At 39.3% G+C, this 22,752-nt stretch overlaps 3 protein-coding genes across 3 annotated transcripts; 2 read left to right on the top strand and 1 right to left on the bottom strand.

Annotated features, from left to right (window-relative positions):
- The first annotated feature begins 870 nt into the window (after positions 1–870).
- Positions 871–4,871, top strand: bend7 (BEN domain containing 7). The gene is made up of 10 exons (XM_034141917.1): positions 871–1,083; positions 1,617–1,697; positions 1,773–2,126; positions 2,379–2,495; positions 2,575–2,927; positions 3,448–3,555; positions 3,739–3,856; positions 3,962–4,075; positions 4,197–4,238; positions 4,644–4,871. Exons 1-10 carry the CDS (start codon positions 1,020–1,022, stop codon positions 4,700–4,702), a joined length of 1,410 nt encoding a protein of 469 aa, XP_033997808.1. The 5' UTR covers positions 871–1,019; the 3' UTR covers positions 4,703–4,871.
- Positions 4,872–6,172: 1,301 nt separating this feature from the next.
- sephs1 (selenophosphate synthetase 1) lies at positions 6,173–14,024 on the top strand. The gene is made up of 10 exons (XM_034141687.1): positions 6,173–6,246; positions 7,986–8,108; positions 8,235–8,331; positions 8,516–8,619; positions 8,807–8,914; positions 9,132–9,286; positions 9,373–9,463; positions 9,562–9,661; positions 12,161–12,373; positions 13,021–14,024. The coding sequence occupies exons 2-10, from the start codon at positions 8,013–8,015 to the stop codon at positions 13,233–13,235; spliced, it is 1,179 nt and encodes a 392-aa protein (XP_033997578.1). The 5' UTR covers positions 6,173–6,246; positions 7,986–8,012; the 3' UTR covers positions 13,236–14,024.
- Positions 14,025–14,496: 472 nt separating this feature from the next.
- cpt1b (carnitine palmitoyltransferase 1B (muscle)) lies at positions 14,497–22,580 on the bottom strand. The gene is made up of 19 exons (XM_034141686.1): positions 22,398–22,580; positions 21,240–21,396; positions 20,897–21,036; positions 20,515–20,686; positions 20,241–20,342; positions 19,719–19,856; positions 19,554–19,631; positions 18,917–19,024; positions 18,722–18,806; positions 18,191–18,386; positions 17,422–17,607; positions 17,236–17,341; positions 17,039–17,155; positions 16,777–16,941; positions 16,545–16,679; positions 15,636–15,788; positions 15,402–15,515; positions 15,025–15,117; positions 14,497–14,925 (listed from the first exon to the last, which is right to left on the bottom strand). Exons 2-19 carry the CDS (start codon positions 21,378–21,380, stop codon positions 14,791–14,793), a joined length of 2,364 nt encoding a protein of 787 aa, XP_033997577.1. The 5' UTR covers positions 21,381–21,396; positions 22,398–22,580; the 3' UTR covers positions 14,497–14,790.
- Between the last annotated feature and the right edge of the window lie 172 nt (positions 22,581–22,752).

The raw sequence follows: 22,752 nt of genomic DNA, 5'->3' as shown, positions 1-22,752 counted from the left end.
GTTGTGCATATTCTAAAACAATATAGGACTAATATGGGCTGCTGGAGCTCCCTTTCCTTCGCTGCAATAATCGTCCACTTGCAAGATGGTACAACATTGCACAAAATAGTCTGTGAGCATTGGTTTCTTCAACGTCCAATCATTTTAAATCTCAGTTTTTGCAAGGTCTGAGACTAAAAATGAAAAACTATTTTTGAAAAAATTATGGAATAAGTAAGACCAACTTAAATGGCATGCATTTGTATACGTGACCTACTGTTTTCTGCCAGTGACTCAGAATGTATTCTGCTGCCTGAAGCGAGGTCATGACAGGAGGGAGGGGAAATGTATTCATTGATGTACAACATATGAATATATAGATATCATCTATGCCCAAAATAATAGGATAGCAATCTAAGTCCTGTCTGGTATCATCTTTAATAAATGCAACATTAGTTTAACAACTTACTCATGAAATCAGTCAAACATTAGAGGTGGTAATTTTTTCATTTACATCTTTTGTAAAATGTAGAAAAATAAGTTGTCAAAATAACAAAAAGGGATCTAATAACATTAATAATGTTTCACTTATTTGAGACTGAGAGTACAAGAAACAAGTTGATGTTTGCATTCTGGTGTCCTTTTTGCTTTTGCTCAAATGCCAGACCATTGTTTGGATACCACAGTGGCAAATGTGTGACTCGACCTTTTAGATGAGAACCATCAGGTGGCGCAAAGGGATATGTGACGAAATTGTAATATTAAAGTAATTAATTTATTTACATGGCGAAAGGGAAGAGCCAGCATCCTTGTTGGGAGCGGGGATATATCAGGCAGGCAGTGGCATTTATCAGTTCCATTTAAGCTTAATAAGATGAAAATGTGCCGATGGCAGGATCTGTAGTGCAGCCTGAGGAGGAATTTAACTGATTAATAAGGCAGACAGACAGAGATTCCGCTGAGTGTATCATCTGATTTTGGTTTTCTGAAGAGCGATTTTCGTCTGCACGACTTACCCAAGACTATATCCCCCCCTGACAATGGAGTTTGGGGAAAGGAAGAGGAGAAGGAAGTCACAGAGCTTTAAACTGGTCACGGATGAAGGTAGGCTGATAAATGAATGCAAGATCTTGCAAGACGCGCGTCTGTGTCTGGCTGTTTGTCTGGCGCTGTTTGCCAGCAGAGACTCTGTCAACAAAAGATATGGCCATGACAATGTCTGTTGTCTCTGCCACGTTAACAGCTAACTCTAACGATTTCATTATTACATGTAAAAACATTTTTTGGCTCAGTCCCACAATAGATTCACTAAAACGTTAATTAAATGAATTGTTAAACACATGTAGCTGCAACATGTTGAGTCCAGCATGTTGGGCATTCTGAATATACAGCAAGCAGCTCAAATTGTTCCCTTTCTGCTGAAGCTATTGCGCTCCAGGCCACCTCTCTTGGCTACACTTCTACATTCTGCCTACAGGTGGTGATTTCTGGTTGTGATGGAGGAGGGGGGGGGGGGGGGGCTGCTTCTGTTGACATCATCAGCCTGCAAAAGCTTAATTATGACATTGCAAATGGCCACAGCATTATTCTGCATCTATCTGTCACACATGGCATATTAAGTTTTCATTTCATTGCAGCAGGCAGTGCCCCTTCAATAATGATGAATTCCAACTGCAAAGATGTCAATGGAGAGTCTAAGGATGCTGCTGTGAATGATGGTATGTACCGTTTTAAGGATTAATTTCTATAATGTATCATGGCAGATCTAAATTCCTACATCTTTCTCTATGCAGTGTGGCGGAAGGATAAAGGAGTGGAAATCAAGAGGCAAATCACAGGAATGATGAGGCTCCTGAGTGATAAGACAGGCAGGGTGTATCAGCGTGTGGTGACGGAGCAGGACAGCTTAACAAAGGAGCCCCAGGATAGGAATCTGACTTGGGCACATCAGCTTGCACCTTCATCTCTTGTATCAGAGGACCACCAGAGCAACAGCTGGAACTCTGCGGGGGACCCAACTCATCCACCTTCATCCATTCCCACCTCCATCATCAACGGTCCAGGCTGTGGGCAGTACAGCACCCGCTCCAAGGCCCTGAGGAGCCTGAACAACACCAAGGATCTGATCAAAACAAATGAAGCTAACGGTAGGGTACCAGAGCAGGTTTGAAGAGTAGAAAAACCAACAATGACATCTTTATACTCAAAGAAAAAATATGCTCATAGAAAAGAGGAGATAGTGTATTGCTGGACACTGCACACATTTTTTATTGTACAGGTACAACAAATTACAGAGGTATTTGTGTGAGAGACAAACACTTTTATTCATTTGTGAAAGCATATTGCACCCGTATGTGTATGCATGTTAGACATTCACTAACCAAATGTCTCTTCAGCAGATGTAATCCCTCCTGCTGCGCCAGAGACCCCCTGCTGTAAGTGTAACTGTAAGGGCACCTTGCAGGCTATTTTGCAGGAAATGCGTGCCATGAGGAGGCTGATGCAGACTCAAAAAGGTCAGTGGATAAACACAAACACTCACACACCGTGGGAAAGTGAGAAAGAAAAATTAAATATGTTACCGTCTTTTTCTAGGATCCTTGGAAAGACAGGAAGAGGCAGCATCACCATGCCAACCTCGTCTGGTACCAGGCCCTGCTCCTCGCTGTAGGCCGCGCAAGAGAAGGCCAATCTATAAAGTGGCACCACTTACTGTGTCTAGTACTAGGAGAGCGGCTCTTGCCCCTCTCGAGGCTTCACCACTTATAGCTGCACCTGCAGAATCTGGAAAGAGGGAGGAATGTGAGAAAGAGCAAGGCTCATCTACACCAAACAGCCATCCCACATCCTCTGCTCTTTCTGTGCTGCCACCTCAAAACAACCCAGTTATTGTCAACAACAGACACAATACTCTCCTGAACAAACTCAGGGAGCCTCATGTGTTAGAGGTAATATTTACGTTAGCATAATTGAATGCACTTGTTTTCTGAGCCTCAATAGTATCTCTTGTTTACTGCACTCCCACAGAAAAGCCACTCTGAATGCCCCGATAATGCACTAGGTGTGGTCTTTATACTATGTGTTACCAAAATCAAATTTTTTTTTACCTCAACCTCAACTAGAATTGGCATGTGGAAATACAAGTGTTGAATTTATACAACTACATAATGCTGCCTTAAAGTTTTTCCGTATTATTTAGAAAGCTAATGCAATTGTTTGTTTAATATTAATTTGTTTCCAAGGTTGACCTTTGTGTTCCAAGACCTTTTTGGATTCCAAATGATATTTTTTGGAATGTATAAGATGTTTATTTGCTCCAAACATCCTTATGTTTGGAGAAAACTTAATTGTATTGCCCTCAGTTTGTGAGTTCTCTATTTTTCTTCCAATACTAGATTTGTCTTATGTTTGTCTTAATTTTCCCATAATACTTCACAGTTCACAGTAAGTGTTATTTGATTCTTTTAGTCTGAGGTGCGTCTTGCGGAGGATTATGACGTGTATATCTCAAAGGCTCAGCTTGACTCCATTCTGGTCAACTATACACGCTCTGGCAGCCTGCTGTTCCGGAAACTGGTTTGCATCAATATGTTTTTAAGAGCCAATTCACTGCCCTTTTATTGTTATCAGCTTTGCAGTCACTAGATACTTACATTAGATTTTGAACAGCAACAACAAATATCTTATAATTGACTTTACTAATGAGCTATAAGATCACAAAAGGCTCAACAGTGTTCTAACATGGAGCTTTGTGTTCAGGTGTGTGCCTTCTTTGACGATACTACGTTGGCTAACTCCTTGCCAAATGGTAAAAGGAAGAGAGGGCTCAATGATAACCGTAAGGGCTTGGACCAGAACATTGTGGGTGCCATTAAAGGTGAGAAACAAAATAATTAATCAGTCTTGTTTAACCAGTGCACAACAATAGTGATACATTGAAATATGAATAAAACATTCACACAGATCTGTAAACTCTGTCCAGTGTTTACAGAGAAATACTGCACAGAACACAGAATAGAAAAGTTGCCCGGTCCACGAGACTGGGTTCAGATCCTTCAAGATCAGATCAAACTTGCCAGGAGGAGGCTGAAGAGAGGTACAGTTAAGCATGCAGCTAAATTCATAAATTATTATAGGTTAATTACAAAATGACCACTGACAGACGAGGCCTTGTTCGAATGTTTGAGGTTAATCTTGTTTATCCTTTGCCTATTCAGATGCAGCAGAAGCAGAAGAAATCTTAAATGGATCTTCCACATGTATGAACCTAAAAATGAAATATTCACACACACACACGCAAACAGTGCACAGACCTTTTATATGTAGGATATCACAACATTTCCATCTGCCCTGAGCAATCAGTATTCTTACCTCTCCCCACTTCACTTTCCACTGAAAACACACACACACACACTTGTGTTGCTGGCTTGCCTATTGTCACGATGTTGCTGTGACATTATTCTCACCTGGTTTCCCAAAATGGCAGCTAAATACTTTGACACCATGCACCTTATCCCCTTTTTCACCTTATTATATCTATGCCACAATAGCATTTATCTTTCTGCTGACTTTCAGACCAATACAAAATCCCTCAAATGCAAATTCAAGCTTTTGCTGTGTTGATACTTTATATATTGAACATTATTTTCTTCCTTCTTTTATAGGCTGTGACTATAACAAGCCCGCAAGTGTTGAGGGGCCAGTGGTGGACATGACTGGTTGATGTAAGGGCTGCCACAATGGCCTTACAGAAGATTTGTTGAATGTCTTTATTACTTCTCTACCTTGATGCATTTTGCAACTTTAGATATTTTCTTTGCAACTGCTGTATGTTATGGATGTAAAGGGAAAAGAGACGAAAGGACCAAAATAACACATGCAAGATTATTTAAAAGGACTCTCCCTCACACACACACACGCACGCGCGCACACACACACACACACACACACACACACACACACACACACACACACACACACACACACACACACACACACACACACACACACACACACACACACACACACACACACACACACACACACACACACACACACACACACACAATCCAGGATTGTGGGCCAATATACACTGAACTATACGATTGTTAAAAAATGTCCTATCATGTTCATGTTTAGAAGTGACTTGATGTTTTCATTATAGGCTACAGCTTTTACGTAGTTCTCATATGTCATTAATAGTAGTCACACGTTTAAAACCAAACGAAGAAGGCCAATTGTAACCGTATAATTAATATGCACAAATTATTTTTTATGGGAAGTTTTCCATTGTGGATTGTGCCTTAAGCGACCAGTACTTCACTTGGTGTTATGTGCAGTGAAGTGTCAACATTAATTACAAACATACATCCAAAGATATATGTAATGGGCAATTTTGCAAATAAAAAACAAGTTGGTAAGCTAGAACTGGTTGAAAATATTAAATGTATAATATTATATGAATAGTATTATTTTTTTATTTTCATTATTAGAATGGTTAGGCTATGCATATATATATTGTGCTTGTTGTTAATATTGTAATGAAGTAACAATTGTATTTCATTTTCAATCACTGTGCATATTAAATTAATAGTTGTTTCCAACATTAAATGTTTCCCTGGCCATTTTGTCCTGTTTTCGTTTTTAATATTCTAGAATTAGAAGTAAAAATAACAACAGAAGAAATGAAAAATACCTAATATGACTGAATTTCTTCCTGAAACATCTCAAGTGCTTAAATCAATATGAACATATTGGTTACCAATGTTAAGAAACTGTAACGAAATACAACATACAATTCTATTAAAGATCGTTCATAATGTAAGGTTACAAGCCCCAGCCTTTGCTAAATACCTATATTCCAGCCAGGCAATGTTATGTTGTTCTGGGTGCAATTGGAGGGAAAACAGTAAATTAAAGGTACACTCCATTGTAGAGATTTTGTTGCCAGACTTCCCAGATCATTAAAGGGGATGTTAAAGCCGCCGCTGTTCATGCAGAGGACCCTTTGAGATCTGGTGAGTTTCCTCTCTATATTGTAAACCATATATTGTTTTATAAAGATATACGTGCTCAAAAAAGTATATGAATTCAAATATACTTCATTGTACATGATTACCTATTTTCTTTGTCATCTAGTTGTGAGTAAGAAGAAAACAAATGTCTCACTTTCCGTCAGGCATTCTCCAAGGACGCCCGATTCTGGCCCCAATGCATTCTGGTGCCGTCCCCGCTCTTCTGTCGGGATCCACCGCTAACGTGAAGCTGGTAAGGATAAACTGGACACAGCAATTAAAGGGGAAATGTTGCAAGAATATAACTCCGCTTTGGTCCTAATATCGCATTTAGAGCCATTGTAAACACTTATATTGCAACATATCATTACAAACGTTGCACAGGTTGCATGTTTAGTGCTGTTTTATTGATACGAACACTGATGTTGCACACATCGCATGGCGATGGACAGGAAAGGGTTAATTTTTTCCGCCGCCGACATTTTTATTCGGCGCTCTACGGCAACTTTTCAACTTACATGTGAACGAGCTGGCACTATGTTACACAACTATGTATCACATTTAGTCGTTAGCCTTTACTGTGTGTGTTTTTAAATGCAGTTCAGCTCGCACACTCAGACACTCGGTGTTCTTTGTTGCACAGAGCTGCTCATCACCTCATGCATTGATCAGCCTTTGCAAGCGAAAGCTAGCATGGAAACGGAAACTGCATTTTCAGCAAAACAAACAAGCGTAAAAAGATATAGCTGTCACAATCAGCACATATGTCTTACAGTTCAGCGCCCTGTTGCTAATAATATGGCATTCGTTTCACCGAGTATTGTAACATTGATCGGCAATGATATTATTATAGTGCCGCAGGGTTGAATGAACTTAGCAGCATTTTGTCTCTTGAACACTCCCACTGTGTACAAACCGAGGCCCCTTACAGCAGGTTAAACAACCACCGGGGTTATAATTAACCAATAACCCTGTCAGGTGGCTGAGCTTGAACTATTTTCATGTTATTCTGGGTAATTCAAGCATTTATTTGTATTTCACTGTACAAATGTGAATCTGTGAGCACGCTCATTGTGGAGTTTTAAAATGTTATTTCGTACAAAACTGACGAATTCAATGTTTTTCCATTGATTTGTCTGTCAACATCAATGTAATTTTACCCCAAACATAGATGTGTCTGGGTAATGTTATTCAGTTCAATACAATAGACTTACAATATAATTGTTTGTAGTTGTAACTAAGGTGTAACTTGGAGTTATTAAATGTTAATTTGGCTTTGCCGTTATTTATGACTGGGACAAATGTATCCGCAGGGATTTTGTTAACTGTTTACATTATTATCAGCTACTCAATTGTGAGAATGTGCTGCTTTTCTTTGTATTCTAGAATTAAAAACTGAATATATTTTATGTTTTTGACTGTTTGTCAAAGAGATGCACAATATTGGATTCATGCCGATATTGTTCAACTCATTTTGGCCGATGGCTATCCATGCATGTATTTCCCACTAGCAGATGTAGACAAAATATTATGCGTTTAAAAATGTATATGTCCAGTGGCCATGAAATACTTTAATTTAAAATGTTGGTTACTTTTTCCCGACATTTTAAGGAATACAACTGTAAATTGATTAATCAATAATGTAATTGGCAGATTCATCAATATTTAAAATAATTCTTAGATATTCTAGGCGACCCTAAATATGACAGCACTCAGCCCTTTGACTCATAAGGGTAGGATTCATTGCAGTGCTGGAGATTTTCCAGAAGCTTATTGGTCTTTTGTCATATTTCACTCAAAAAGATGCACAAAAGACAACATTTGTTAATAATCTCAGAGGGCATTGCAGTGTGGTGAATGAATTTATATTTCATTTATTTGTTTAATTATACACATTCAACAAGATTTTCTTCTAGCCAATTGCAACATTCAAACAGTGTTTCCTATAATCTATATGTTGTTGTTTTGTCCTGGTCATTGATGTGGTTGTAGTGGTGAAGACCCAGAGCTTCTACAGACATGTCGGTGAGGGAGTCCTTTAACCCGGAGAGCTATGAGCTGGACAAGAACTTCCGGCTCACACGCTTCGCTGAGCTCAAGGGCACAGGCTGCAAGGTTAGCTCTCCTTATGAACATCTGCCTCGGATGCATTACTGTCTTTGTATGATTATCCAACTGAATAAGAACATCTGATTCAACATTGTATGATAACAACATGGTGGTTATTGTCTTTGGTCACAGGTGCCCCAAGATGTTTTACAGAAATTGCTAGAAAACCTACAGGAGAACCACTATCAAGAAGATGAACAGTTCCTGGGGGCAGTTATGCCACGATTAGGTAATAAGGATCTTCATATAGCGCTATAATAACAAACGATTTAAGTTACAAATTGCTTACAATAACATTTTAATCTCTGTTTAAAGACCAGCAGTCAATTTCAAACTAACTGCTCTTTAATCAGGATTTTTTTGGTTCAGAATCAGAACAATATATCACATAGTGAACTCTTTTATTTTTCAAGGCATAGGCATGGACACCTGTGTGATCCCCCTCAGACATGGTGGCCTTTCCCTGGTCCAAACAACAGATTACATCTACCCCATTGTGGATGACCCCTACATGATGGTATGGATCTCTTCTTTTATGGATATTACTAATGCCATTGTGGTATTATTAAATATACACCTATGTGACAAACTGAAAGATGCCACTGTTATATTTCTGTGTCTGTCTACTTTTATACGCTGTGCTGGAGGCCTACTTTACACAAAAACCCTAGATGTGCTTCATTATTATTATTTCTATTTTGTAGGGAAGAATTGCCTGTGCCAATGTTCTAAGTGACCTGTATGCCATGGGAGTGACAGAGTGTGACAACATGTTGATGCTTCTGGGGGTCAGCAACAAAATGTCAGAGAAGGTAAGAAGCATCTCCGTTAATGCATTCACTTTTGGATCTAGTTTCTGGTCAATAACTGTGAAGAACCAATTGTGTAATAGTAGATAAAACGCAATACCACTTATACAACATGTTATTACAGTAAACTGTTAATTTATAACATGTTTCAATATATAATTACATTTTTTTCCAATGTGCTCCCTGTCTGTGCTCTGAATTTATTTTCTTGTCTTTACAGGAGAGAGACAAAGTCATGCCGCTGGTCATCCAGGGCTTTAAGGATGCATCAGAGGAGGCGGGCACATCAGTAACAGGAGGACAGACGGTGCTCAACCCCTGGGTGGTGTTGGGAGGAGTTGCAACAACAGTCTGCCAACCCAACGAATTCATCATGTAGGATTTGAGTTGCTACTACATATATTTTCTTATTTATGTATAATGCATAATTTAGTTGTAATGTATATATTTGATTTTCTCAGGCCAGACAATGCAGTGCCAGGAGACGTGTTGGTGTTGACCAAGCCACTCGGAACACAAGTGGCGGTTGCAGTACACCAGTGGCTAGATATTGTAAGTCAAAATGCTCAATCATGAATCACTTTTGCTGTACAATTCTTGTTTTTAGCATGCAAACCAACGCAATTGACGTTTTTCTTTTTAACTCTCAGCCTGAAAAGTGGAACAAGATCAAGCTGGTGGTAACCCAGGAGGATGTAGAGCTGGCCTACCATGAAGCCATGATGAACATGGCTCGGCTCAACAGGACAGGTAAAACCTCTAAGAATGTGTCCACATTTTTGAATTGCTGTAATACTCTCCTTTTTTATTTATTTAAATGAATCATTATTTTTCTGTTAATTATTTAGTTAAGCTGGGCCTCAGTAGCGTAGGCAGATATGGGCCAAACATACTTAATATGTCCTAAAACGCATGTTAACTGAAATAAGCCACCATTAAGCCAACTATACTTGCCTGATTGCAAAAAAGTTTATTCAGACGAGCCGCATATTAGAAGTCATGTTACAGGCACACAACACCAGCACAGTATAACATGGCACGGCTGCACAAACACACAGCTGCTAACAGCATCAACAATAAAGCATGGATACACAGAGCGGTACCGACATTCTCATTCCCGTTTATTACTAAATAAATCTAGCAGTAGGCTACTGGAACGGCGGCCACATAAACACACACATTAGCCGCGTTCACACCGGAGTACTTTTCACGTACTTTTCGCGTTTAGTTCCGTTAGTACCCCATATGTCGCGTTCACACCAAAAAGAGCACTTAATCTTGGGAACTTTTACCCCCATTTTTAGTGCCTGCTGAGAGATGGTACTTTCCTGGGGGAAAAAAGTGCCCCAGTTCTGATTGGCTGGGCGAATTGCAAACCACGCCCCGTACAACTCTGAAATGTTTTGTAGAGCCGCCATTTTATTATCCTGGCATTAGCATTATTAGCATTAGCATTCGCCCAGTGCACAAACGCAGAGAGACTAACTTATGGCAACACAAAATAAAACATGGGAGCGCTGGAGCGTTATTTATGACTCTGGGACAAATGTATCCGTAGGGATTTTGTTAACTGTTTACATTATTATCAGCTACTCAATTGTGAGAATGTGCTGCTTTTCTTTGTATTCTAGAATTAAAAAAACTGAATATATTTTATGTTTTTGACTGTTTGTCAAAGAGATGCACAATATTGGATTCATGCCGATATTGTTCAACTCATTTTGGCCGATGGCTATCCATGCATGTTTTTCCCACTAGCAGATGTAGACAAAATATTATGCGTTTAAAAATGTATATGTCCAGTGGCCATGAAATACTTTAATTTAAAATGTTGGTTACTTTTTTCCGACATTTTAAGGAATACAACTGTAAATTGATTAATCAATAATGTAATTGGCAGATTCATCAATATTTAAAATAATTCTTAGATATTCTAGGCGACCCTAAATATGACAGCACTCAGCCCTTTGACTCATAAGGGTAGGATTCATTGCAGTGCTGGAGATTTTCCAGAAGCTTATTGGTCTTTTGTCATATTTCACTCAAAAAGATGCACAAAAGACAACATTTGTTAATAATCTCAGAGGGCATTGCAGTGTGGTGAATGAATTTATATTTCATTTATTTGTTTAATTATACACATTCAACAAGATTTTCTTCTAGCCAATTGCAACATTCAAACTTTTCGCGTTTAGTTCCGTTAGTTGGGAGCGCTGGAGATGAGGAGGTGTCGGTGTTCCGGCGATTTACTCGGAAGGCTTCAGTAGAAGCTGCTGGGAGTCCCAGCAGCTTCTACTGAAGCCAGTCCCCAACTCCGCGGACTTCCGGCCGGGGACTCCGGGTGGCAGTATACGCCGTGAAGTTGTTTGCGGCCTGCCAGTAAACCCAAAGCAGAAGAAGAAGAAGTGACGTCAGCTGCTCATTTGCGTAATCTTCCCTCAGGGAAAAGTACTCCGGTGTGAACGCGATCTGTACTAAATGCCCTGGGGTAATAAGTGCCGGGGCACTGAGTGCCGGCACTAAATACGGCAAAGTACTTGGTGTGAACGCGCCTATTGCGTAAAGTCCAATTGCAAAACCATCAAAAACAATAACTACCAAATTTACATTTTACCTGTAATTAATAATGAAATATACTATTACAGTCCAAATACCTTTGATGGTCAAGGCAGGAGTCGACAGGGCTTAATGTTGAACACTGAAATAATGTCCATTTTGTCAAGCTAGTTTACCAAAAGGCTACTGATTCCGGACAACAATGCATAGCGCATGTTTACTGGATGAAATCGGAGCGCCCACCCATAGCTACGTGTATGGCCTCACTACTACATCAGCTGTGTGTCATATAAAAAAAGTGAATTAGGGACCTTCTTTGTGAACAGCACTATCCTCTGCAGTAACTGCTGTATTGCACCGACTGTGGCTAAGAAGTCTTTTCTAAAAAAACCAAAAGAAAAAAAAACATTATTGGATCACCTATTCATGGTTACAACACATGCAATATATACTATATATATATATATATAGTATATATTGCATGTGTTATTTATATATATAAATAATGGTTATTTGTTTTCTTTCAAAACAACACACATTTGGCCAGTCTTTGGCATAACACAATAGTTAATGTTTCTTCGTCACACTCACTAATCTTCAATAACGAAAACGGAGTTGTGCATCCCCCTAATATCAACCAACAAATCAAATTAATTCATCAAAATGCCATCTATCTCTCTTTTCTCTTTGTAGCGGCTGGTCTCATGCACACCTTCAACGCTCACGCCGCCACCGACATCACAGGGTTTGGCATCCTTGGCCACGCTCAGACGTTGGCACGGCAACAACGAAGTGAAGTGTCATTTGTCATCCACAACCTCCCGGTGCTTGCCAAGATGGCCGCAGTGTCCAAAGCCTGTGGGAACATGTTTGGACTCATGCATGGCACCTGCCCTGAAACATCTGGTATGTGTCTTAACCGTTTTTACATTTTGCCTCACAAAGGGCTTCACAGGACGCACCAACATATCAAAACATCAATATAAGACTGATGCATATTCACAATTTTCTACGGTCATAATTTGCTAAGGCAGTCTAAAAAGATGAGATTGACTAACTTTTACAACATGGAGAGAGACAACAGGCCATGATATAAAAAATAAATCCATAAATATTTCAAGCAGAAAGAAGCAGAAATGTCATAGTAATTGTATGTTGAAGTTGGACTGAAGGTAATTTGTAAGCTATACTTACTTTGGTTTTTGTTTAAGGGAAAGGAAGAACTGAGTGGCCTGGAAATGGTTTAAAAATGAACACCTATTTTTGAAACATTTGTAAAACAACAACATTCATTGTTTTAAGCTACTTTTGTCGCAGTAAGATTACAGTAATTCTGGTATACAATATGTTCAAGTGGGATCTAGTGAAAGTAAAACAAGCCTGGACTGAGAATTGAGCCTTGAGGCCACAAAGAGGAGCCCAAAAAGATGATCAAATCTCTTAATCACAACATTCAGAAACATAGGATAAGACTCTCACACTCACGAGCATCAATACACATTGAAATTTCTATCGGAGACCCTTGTGACTGAAACAATCTCGTTCCTTTATAGGAGGCCTGCTCATCTGTCTACCTCGAGAACAGGCTGCTCGTTTCTGTGCCGAGATCAAATCCCCAAAATACGGCGAGGGCCACCAAGCGTGGATCATAGGAATTGTAGAGAAAGGAAATCGCACTGCTCGCATCATTGACAAGCCACGGATCATAGAGGTGGCCCCACAAGCAGCCACGCAGAATGTCAACCCGACTCCTGGAGCAACTTCGTAATCCTCCTGTGCTGCATCATAGACCTGAACCGCTGAGTGTTTTTAGACACGCAAACTACAAAACCATCCTAGAGTGTTTAAATATATACACAAAATAGTATGTACACAGAAAAGACTGGGTTGGTGTGCGTCTACATGAAAAACAGCCCCACACAGTGGCCAATGGGGCATGTCATCACCCAGTGGACTCAACCTGCAGTATCCCCATGCTAAACATACGTAAGATTAGAGCATACTTAAAAATCCATTTGCCTTTTGTGTCTGTTGCATTCTGTTTTGTTAAATGTGTGTGATTGGCAGGCAGCCTCTGATAAGAGAATGATGTTGATGAAGACAATGATGTGATACAGATTCATTTTGAAGCCTAGGAAGTCTGGTGTTTGTTGCCTCTTTGGGTCTTTAAAGTTGCTCTCATCATACAAGCGGACTGTGGGATGGTGGTTTTTTTTTGTCCATTCACTTTGTACAGTTATAAAGCCTAGTTTTACTTCATTGCTGTAACTGATGCCTTGAAAGAAACGGAGTGTGACCAGAATGGTTTGTTTTTTATTACTTTGACTTTTTGTATTGTCCCCACCTAAACTAATAAATATTCAAATAGAAGATGGTTTGTTTTTGCCTGCTCTAAGGGCTGCCCTCATGACTTTCACATTTATGACCTGAAAGTCATACATGTGAAGAAATCTGCATACCCCTCAGGAGATTAAGCTTTCACCATATGTATAACCAAAATGTCATGGTGTATAGAGTTGCAATATGTTTTCACACACTTATAAAACTGTAAAAGTCAGTCTTACTGTGAGTGTGTTGCCTTTTTTCAAGATCTGGTGCATTTAGTTTTGCTTGCTTTAAGTTGTGGTGAGCAATCTGATTTACTGTCATGAAGCTCCCAGCTGATCGAAGTCCAGATCTATTTAGTTTCTCCGAAATAGCCTGGATGAATCTGGAAGACCCCTGTAAATGTTCATATGGATACCAGGGGAAACATTGACCCCAATCACACCTCTTAAAATAAACTTCTCTTATAGATTAATTTGAGTGATTTGCTTTTCTACCTTTTGATTGCACCAACACCTCTGAAGTTGAGCTACTACAGTATATGTGACAGATGTATAATGATCTTTAATACTTTAATCAAAGATTACAACTGAAAATTAACAGCAATTCATAAATACTGATATTAAATTATTTATAGTAATACATTCCTTTTAGCAGATATATTTAAAAGTGTAATATGCACAAACAAGAGACTATACAATAAGTGTATTTATACTTCGATTTATTAAATAACATGAGCTTTATATACAGATTTTGGCATAAACTGACAAAAGGGAGTGAGGACCAATCATTGCAAAACAATTCCAATATTAAGGATAAAATATTTCAATAAGTTAGTGAAGTAAAAACTATTCATTTAGTCTGACTTAGTGCAATGACCAGCTCCTGTGTGACCCACCAGGAAAGCAAAAACATCATAAAGGCAACCCATCACTACATTTTGTTTTGTTTCTTTGAATGAAGAATGGAAGAGGTTGTATGCCTCTTTACAGAGTCTGTTATTTATGCTTTTTCCCATTTTCCATCTGTATTTGCTTTGCCTGCTCCACCATCTTCTTATCATTTTCTGACTTGAAAAGTGCTTGGATGTCCAGCATGGCCTTGCCAATATGCTGACCAAACCGGAATGAGTCCTGCAGGCGATCACAGAGAGAGACAGAGGGAGAGAAAGATGGTATAAATGACAGACAGATGGATCTATAATATGCATCGCTATATTTGTCTGCTCTTACTGTGTCAGGGCTGGAGAATTTGCTGGAGATGTGGAATGTGATCAGGTTTTCCCCAACAATTATATAAGATACACCATACCCGTCATCGGCCACCTGGTGGAAGACAATATATGTTGTTATATTACATTACATTACATTACATTTGGCAGACGCTTTTATCCAAAGCAATAAGTGCATTCAACCAGGAGGGTACAGAGTAACAAGAATCATGTAGGTACATTAGTTTGAACTATGCCAAACCATTCGAAGTGCTAGTACATTAGCTTCAACAAAGCCAAACCATTTAAATATTACTGCACAAACTGCTGCAGTACTTAGACGGCTAGGTGAAAACATTAGCACATGTTAATCTTTACAACATAACAATAAAAACTCACAGGGCCAAATCCACCACCGGCACCCACATATTTAGGGAACTTGTTGATGTCGACTAAATTGAGCTGCTGTTGTGGAGTCTGGCTAGTAGACAACTTCCAGGGCTCTGAAAGCACCTAGGAGAAAATACACAATATGCTACAGCAGTTAAAAAAAGGAGAATAATTGTGATAGGTAGGTTGAATGAAAAATCGTCGAGAAACTAATAAAATGATAGGGATGATAACAGTTCTAACCTTGGTAAGGAATGGCGAGTCGATACCAAGGTATTTGGACACTATGTAGAGACAGAAGAGATGACGGTCGATGCCAGAGCCAGTCATGGCCAGACGATACATGTTTTGATGCTTATCTGCTGCTTTCCGAAAAAGAGCAAGTCTCTGGGCATTCTGATCACAAAAGCAAAAAGGCACAAAATAGTCAGACCTGTACATTGAGGTAAGATCACAATCAAATCAAATCAAATCAAATCAGGTTTTATTTATATAGCACATTTAAAAGCGATTTTTGGTCGAGCCAAAGTGCTGTACATGTAATAAAAACACATTACTACAAATCACAATAAACGACAATAAATTACAACAGATATATCTTAAAAACAAAATAAAAATAAAACACACGGAAAAGTCAGGAGTCGTGCTCCGCTCTAACTAGAAAGCCAGAGAGAAGAAGTGTGTTTTTAGTTTAGATTTAAAAACCCCTAGGGTCTGGGCCGACCTCACATGACCTTATTTCTATTGATGCAGGTGTTAAGATAACCCTGGCAGAGTATCAGTGAATTCAGTCCAGGGCACCCACACCCAGAGACACATTGCCTCTGGGTCCAGGTGACCCAGGTCCTTAGCAGCACAAAGTGACACCTCACAGCATGCCCTTTCAAATTGTGTCCACACCAAGTCGCTGATTGCGAATTTGGAAGCCTTATAAACACATATGGCACCAGATATGTCCAAAGTCTAATTATTTGCTTTTTTTTTAAAGTGTTAACTGCACTATAGGATTTATTTTCTTAATTCCTGCTGGTCATTTCTATGAATCCACTACTTACATATACATATTGTTGTTCCCACAGAATCTAACTCAACAGATCCTTTTGGTTTCAAGTGGTTTGTTCCTAATGAAATGTTTCTGTGTTTAATGCTTACCGTTGCACCTGCATCCTCCATGGCTCTGACAAAGGCAACAGCTTCAGAAGTGCAGGAGCGAACCGTCTCTGTCCGACCGTCTCTGAACATACGAGTCATTGATGACTCGTACGTCAGACAGAACACTCTCTGGTCCTAAACAGAAGATGGATTAAAGACATTTAGTGACGGATCGAACTTTCAAAGACAAAAGTGAGCAATGATGATTTTATAATGGCGACGGCAGCCATACCCTGAACTGTGCCAGCTGCAAGGCCAGCTGTATAAAGGCATCAGGGCTGCACCTGCACTTCTTGATCAGTCCTTTTCCAAACTCAGTAAACAGATAGCCATGAAAGTCCACGTCATCAGCTATCTGCTTGGCTGACAGGTATGACGTCTCAATGGCATCTTGGCACTAAGAGAGGGTAGACTGATAAAAACACAGCTAATGCAGCAAACACATGCAAATTAAACAGGTCAATGCTAATAAAATATTAAGAGCTCTGTTTTACCTCCTTTGGAATCTGCCACTGAAGTCGAGTGGGATTTGGCAGGCCTTTGTTCACATCCCCTTTACAGTGTCCCTCCTCTGTGTAGCCAAGATGGAAGCAGTCTGTTGCAAGGACATACTACACAGACAGGAAATGGTGAATGGAGATACCTACTAACTTTGAATACTTTTTAAAAACAGTTCCAGCAGACATTATACCTCCCACATATGTCCAACAATTGGTGCATCGGCCCAAGAATGTTCAGCATTTATGCCCATTTTTCCATTTGGATACGAGATTAAGGTGAAGGACTTGTCAAACCACCTGCGAAGAAAAACATTTTTTAGGGAAACAAAAGCACTACAATCTAATAGCAGAGGCCTTCAACTGACTTGTCTGCCTACCTGTCATAGCATTTTCCATGAAGCAGCGATTTGGCGTAACTGTCAAGCGATTTGGTCTTTGTAGGGTCATAACCCTGCGCCTCGTCATCTAGCGTCAGGAAGAAGGCAGCGGACTCAATGGCGTCCAGGGAAGCTTTGTTTCCTCCCTGGCTGAAATATTTATTCCGAGCCCGAGCCCATGGAACTCTATTGGGGAATGTCAGAGTAAGAGTCTCATTTTGTGTGTTAATAATACACTTTATTTGTATATTACCTCTCATGCTTGACACAGCCCAAAGTGCTTTACAGAGTATGACAGAAAAATGACAATAACAAATGAGGAACATAATTAAAATATGTAACAACAATAAAATATGAACAGTGATACTATTACAAATTATAAGCCAAATTAAAAAGATAGGTCTTTAATTTACTTTTTTCTAATTGAGGTTCTATTAGTTCTAAGATCAAATGGGAACAGAAAGCAGCCTCCCCAGTTTTCTTGTAATCAGAATCAGAATCAGAATACCTTTATTACAGAGGGGAAATGTACGTTGTTACAGCAGAAAAAGAGCCACAGACAGCTTAATGTTACATATGTTACATATGTTACATGCATTAAAAAGTACTAAGTTAAACAAATATATAATACAAAAAAAATGTAATGCACTCTAGGTACTTTTCAAAGTGAAACATTGGAGGATCTGAGTGTCCTTGCAGGTTGATAAAATGAGAGACAGTCACTTAATGAGCATGTGTCCTGAGCATGTGTGTCTGTGTGATTTTATACCTGTTCCCTGCAGTTAGGGCTGCTAATTTGAGTTCTCCTGGCAGAGGTTCTGAAGTATCATTGAGGATCCTTAGAAACTGTGTCTCAAGTTCACTGGGTAAGAGGTGGCGCCCTCCAGTGTACAGCCACACTTGGAAGAAACGGCCCTTGTGGTAGACAACCAGGTGCTTACGGTCAGTCAGGTGCTGCACAATATCTGAGGGAAGGGCCAACAAGAAGAGGAGGATGTGAGGACACCAAGGGGAACAGTAAGGGGGGAAGTTGCAGATAGCATAAGATTGATAGATGTTTTCTTACAGTAGTTGTTAGAGGGTAAATCAGACTAGACTTGTGGCTGAAACTTTTGAGCCAGTCACACTTATGTTCATACCTCAGTTCTTAATGACAAAGCAGGTATTTAACTTGCTGATGGAAAACATGCTCATACATCAAGTTTCAACCCAGTTTTGCCCCTATGATTTTGAGTGTTGATGGTGAATGTTGAGTATTGTATTTGTCCTTTAAACTGTACAGGCCTGACCAGTTATTTACCTGTTTCTATCCCAGGGATGCGGGTGGTGTTAAATATCCTTTCCATCTGAGTGGAACACATAGGGACGGTCCCTAAAGCCCTCAGCTAAGGAAAAAAGGGATAATGAAATCATCACAGGTTTACTGTTTTACCATAGGTGGTTTCAATTAGGTTAGATTGATGGCAGAAGAAGTAAAAGTCATGGCAAACCTTACCGGTGCATGTTCACCACGTTCCAGTTTGCGTCTGTATTGCAGCATGGCATGAACCACATTCCCCGCTCGAGCAGCCTGTCGATGTGTTGGGTTCACGTACAATAGGTCCTAATGCATTCAGCACAAAGACAAAGCACAAATATAAATCACAAAAACAGACATTTACTCCAAACATTGCAATCTGTTATATTATGATTTATAATAATAATGGCACAAACAGATATCAGGTCCTCAAGCTGAAACACATTTGTTGTTGTTCCTATAATAAAATATATGTGTATATATATATATATATATATATATATATATATATATATATATATATATATATATATATATATATATATATATATATATATATTTGTATACATATTTTTATATATCTTTGTTATTGTATTCGGGATTGTGGGAAACGGTATTTCGATCTCTCTGTCTGTACACACAAACTGAAAGATTGACAATAAAGTTGACTTTCACTTTGACTTCAATAGGCCCTACCTTTGAGGGTTTTTGAAGTACCTTGCCACTACTGTTTTCAGAATGCACACTGCTACTTCCACATTATGATGATGATGATGATGATGAGACAATAACCTTACTAATGCATTGCACTGGTATAACAGACTGAGACTCTTACCATTATATAGAAGTTACTGTTCACCATGATAGGACTCCTGCCTCTGAGGTAAATGTACTCCTCCCACCAGTCACTGACCTATAAAAGATGACACTTTATTAATCTATATCAATATGATTTAGTTGATTTTAGTAACACTGTTGTTTCATTTTAAATACTACTCACATAATTTGTCTCCCACCAGGATTTGAGGATGAGGTATCTCTGTAGCTGGGCTGCTAAGGAATCTTTAAAGTCATTGGCCAACGTCTCCATCTGGTTGTACTGCTCACTGTCCAGCAGAGAGCGAACTGATTCCAGGTACTGTGGGAAAGCATGGGGGGTGTTACCAGGACATAAGAGCAGTGATGTGTGGAAACACAGCTGAAATGGAGCAGCTCAAATACACATACATAATATCTGAAAGACATCTACATGTGCAGGAAGCTGCATTAATCAAAGTGTTGCAAAAGGCTTCATTGGGTTGGTTTAGGTTATGAGCTAGATAGGTTTAAATGTAGGTTATGTGCTTAGTCAAAATGTTACTTAGAAATGTGATATTTGGTGTGAGGTTATCAAGGGTGACATGGCAAATGGTGATGTTAGATATCACTTAATGACATTCATTTATTGTGTCCATGTTATCCATTTCAAGAAGCCACATGTGTGTTTGTGGTTATGTGTGGTTTGTAATGTGTAATTTCCCACCCTGTGAATTGTATCATCCACACTGGGCACAGGGAGCCTGGGTAAGGAGGCCTGGAAACTGTAGAGCAGCGGCCTGCGCCCAGAGAACATCTTCACCAGGCTCTGATAACAGACAAACAACATCATACATATACTTTGTGTAAAAGATGACCCTCTGTAACAGCAACATATAACAACAATAAACTATAGACTCTGCACTCATTAAGGAAAACAAAGCTTTATGGTGTACTGGTACCCTGACAATTTAAAGTGAAAGACATCAAAACAAACATACCAGCCACATTTTAGTAGATTTGCTCATTCTTCCATGGGATTCAAAAATCCATCCATGGTAGGAGAGTAGAGCTTTGAGAGTGTATCTCAGGAGGTAGATGAGGAACAGCCACAGTCCAGTGGCAAACAGGATGGCACTCAGCACCGCTCGGGTCTGCACCGACATACAATGTCTGCTCGGAAAAGGAACAACACTCCCTTTTGTTAGTACATTAAGGTATGAAATCGAACTGTAAAATGAAAATATTACTTTGTTTACGAGTAGCCGATTCACTGCAGAGCTCATCTAAGAAAACCTCCAGGTGCATTAGAGTTCTTTAATGCTGAACACTTAAGAAGAAAAGGAAGAAGAAGAAGAATACTGGCTGAAGGAGATTTCTGACCTGTGTGGTAGGTTTTCCTTGAGGGCGTCAATCATCCCCAGAGAGGGGTCGAAGGGGATGTACAAGGAGCTCAACATGGCGATGACAACTATCAGCCAACTGGAAGGACTGGCAGGATAGACGCCAGCCAAAACACCATTCTGTGAAAGAAAAGCAACAAGATTTGATATCAGCACAATATTCATTTTGATCTCCTATGTTCTGTTCAGAAGATTAATGAAGGAGTGAAAATGCAAATCTATTCGAAATGCATTCAGAGGATTTTAATGCTACACTCTAAAGTCTGTTTGTTATTTAGTGACTCCACATTTTTTAACACTGATAATCAAAGGTGTGAATATACCTTGAATTGAATGGCTCGCTTTTTCCATGCGGTCACTCCAGACAAGTAGATGTTTTTGATGACCTCTTTACTCAGTTTAAGGTCCAGACCATCCGGGCGCACAGTGAACTGGAAACCCACCGCCTGATGGGCCTCAGCCATCTCTGAATAGAAGCGACTAAAATGGAAATCAGAAGGAAGCTTTTTATGTCATCTGGATTCAAACTGGTAAAAATAAGCAACAATGATAAGGACTATAAAGTTCAGTGGTACGTTTGATCACTTCATCCCTTCTGTTAAAAGCTGTTTACCTTATCCATATGGTTCAAATTAAAATGCATGCATTATCAATACGTATGGACTCTCCCAAGATGTCAATATCCTTAATCCATATTTTCTACTATTTTAGATCGCTGAATATCGATTCCCTGTGGATAAAGATTCTGCAGCAAAGATCCTAATCTCTATTGAGTTATTCATCAATTTTACAATCCTTTGGAATTTCCTTTAATGTTATTATTAAGTTGTTTGTTTAACTAATTACAACATCAAGGGTAACATAAAACTGGTAGACTCCAACATAACTGTAAAGTTATGTTCATGTCTTTTAAATGGAATGCCCTTGTTTAATTATGAACACAAATATGTGGATTTCATAAAGCACTTATTTTAATGGCCAGTATGACTAGGATTTATTTTTCCATGTCATGCGACTAAACAGTCACCAAGTGGGACAAAGTTCAATGGCCAGATATAGCAGTACTCTCCGGCTGAGCATGCGCAACACCTCAGATGGGTATGAAAATATAAACACTGAGTACCTCCAACAGATGAATGCTAAACCCTTTAGTATTACAGAACACTGTGAAAATATATGAGAACATGTGGAGGTCAGCATTCATTTGTACTGTTTAACAAATGAAAATGAGTGAACATGCAATTGTCAGCACTTGACTTCCCCATCATGAGTTTCACCTGTCTGTTGTTTTACAGACATCGTTTATACAGATTAAAAAAAGAAAACACAATATTTAACTGATTCAGTATTTTCATCCCTTTTATAATTGTATGGAATTTAACCATGGAGTTTATGAAATCAAATAGGAAAACCTAAACAGTTAATACAACTAACTGCATGGCTAACTAAATAAGTATTATAACTAAAGACTCATACTTTACCTATGTCAGAACAGTGAGTATAATAATCCAGATGAAAGCTGGGACCTTGGTTTGCGTCAGTGGGCAGTGAAATTCCTCTGTACTCTTGTGTGCTCTGTGTGACTCCAGTGCCCTTCATTCAGCTTTCCTCAGGTAGTGAGATCAGAGCTGCAGTCTCCTGTACTTTCCTGTACTTTCCTGCCCTCCCTCTCTCCCTCTCTCCCCCAACACCACACTCTCTCTCCCCCTCTCTGCCTGTTCCTCTCTCTCACATGTTTCTTTTTGTAACAAGACACCAAACATATAGAGCCTAACCTCATGTGACTTGAGCTCTGTAACTGAATCTGCTGCAGTGAGAGCAATGCGATGTTTCCTT

This window comes from Trematomus bernacchii, unplaced genomic scaffold, assembly GCF_902827165.1.
Source record: "Trematomus bernacchii unplaced genomic scaffold, fTreBer1.1, whole genome shotgun sequence".
NCBI classification, from domain to species: Eukaryota; Metazoa; Chordata; class Actinopteri; order Perciformes; family Nototheniidae; genus Trematomus; species Trematomus bernacchii.
Note: the sequence above shows the minus strand (reverse complement) of the source record. Positions and strands in the feature narration are given on the sequence as shown.

Coding starts and splice junctions, on each gene's coding strand:
- cpt1b (XM_034141686.1), bottom strand. CDS start 21,380: ATGGCTGAGGCCCATCAGGCGGTGGGTTTCCAGTTCACTGTGCGCCCG. Junction 19,025..19,553: donor ACAGTAACTTCTATATAATG/GTAAGAGTCTCA, acceptor TGAATGCATTAG/GACCTATTGTACGTGAACCC. Junction 18,807..18,916: donor AACGTGGTGAACATGCACCG/GTAAGGTTTGCC, acceptor TTTTTTCCTTAG/CTGAGGGCTTTAGGGACCGT.
- bend7 (XM_034141917.1), top strand. CDS start 1,020: ATGGAGTTTGGGGAAAGGAAGAGGAGAAGGAAGTCACAGAGCTTTAAA. Junction 1,084..1,616: donor TAAACTGGTCACGGATGAAG/GTAGGCTGATAA, acceptor ATTTCATTGCAG/CAGGCAGTGCCCCTTCAATA. Junction 2,928..3,447: donor GGGAGCCTCATGTGTTAGAG/GTAATATTTACG, acceptor TGATTCTTTTAG/TCTGAGGTGCGTCTTGCGGA.
- sephs1 (XM_034141687.1), top strand. CDS start 8,013: ATGTCGGTGAGGGAGTCCTTTAACCCGGAGAGCTATGAGCTGGACAAG. Junction 8,332..8,515: donor GGCAGTTATGCCACGATTAG/GTAATAAGGATC, acceptor TTATTTTTCAAG/GCATAGGCATGGACACCTGT. Junction 9,662..12,160: donor GGCTCGGCTCAACAGGACAG/GTAAAACCTCTA, acceptor TTCTCTTTGTAG/CGGCTGGTCTCATGCACACC.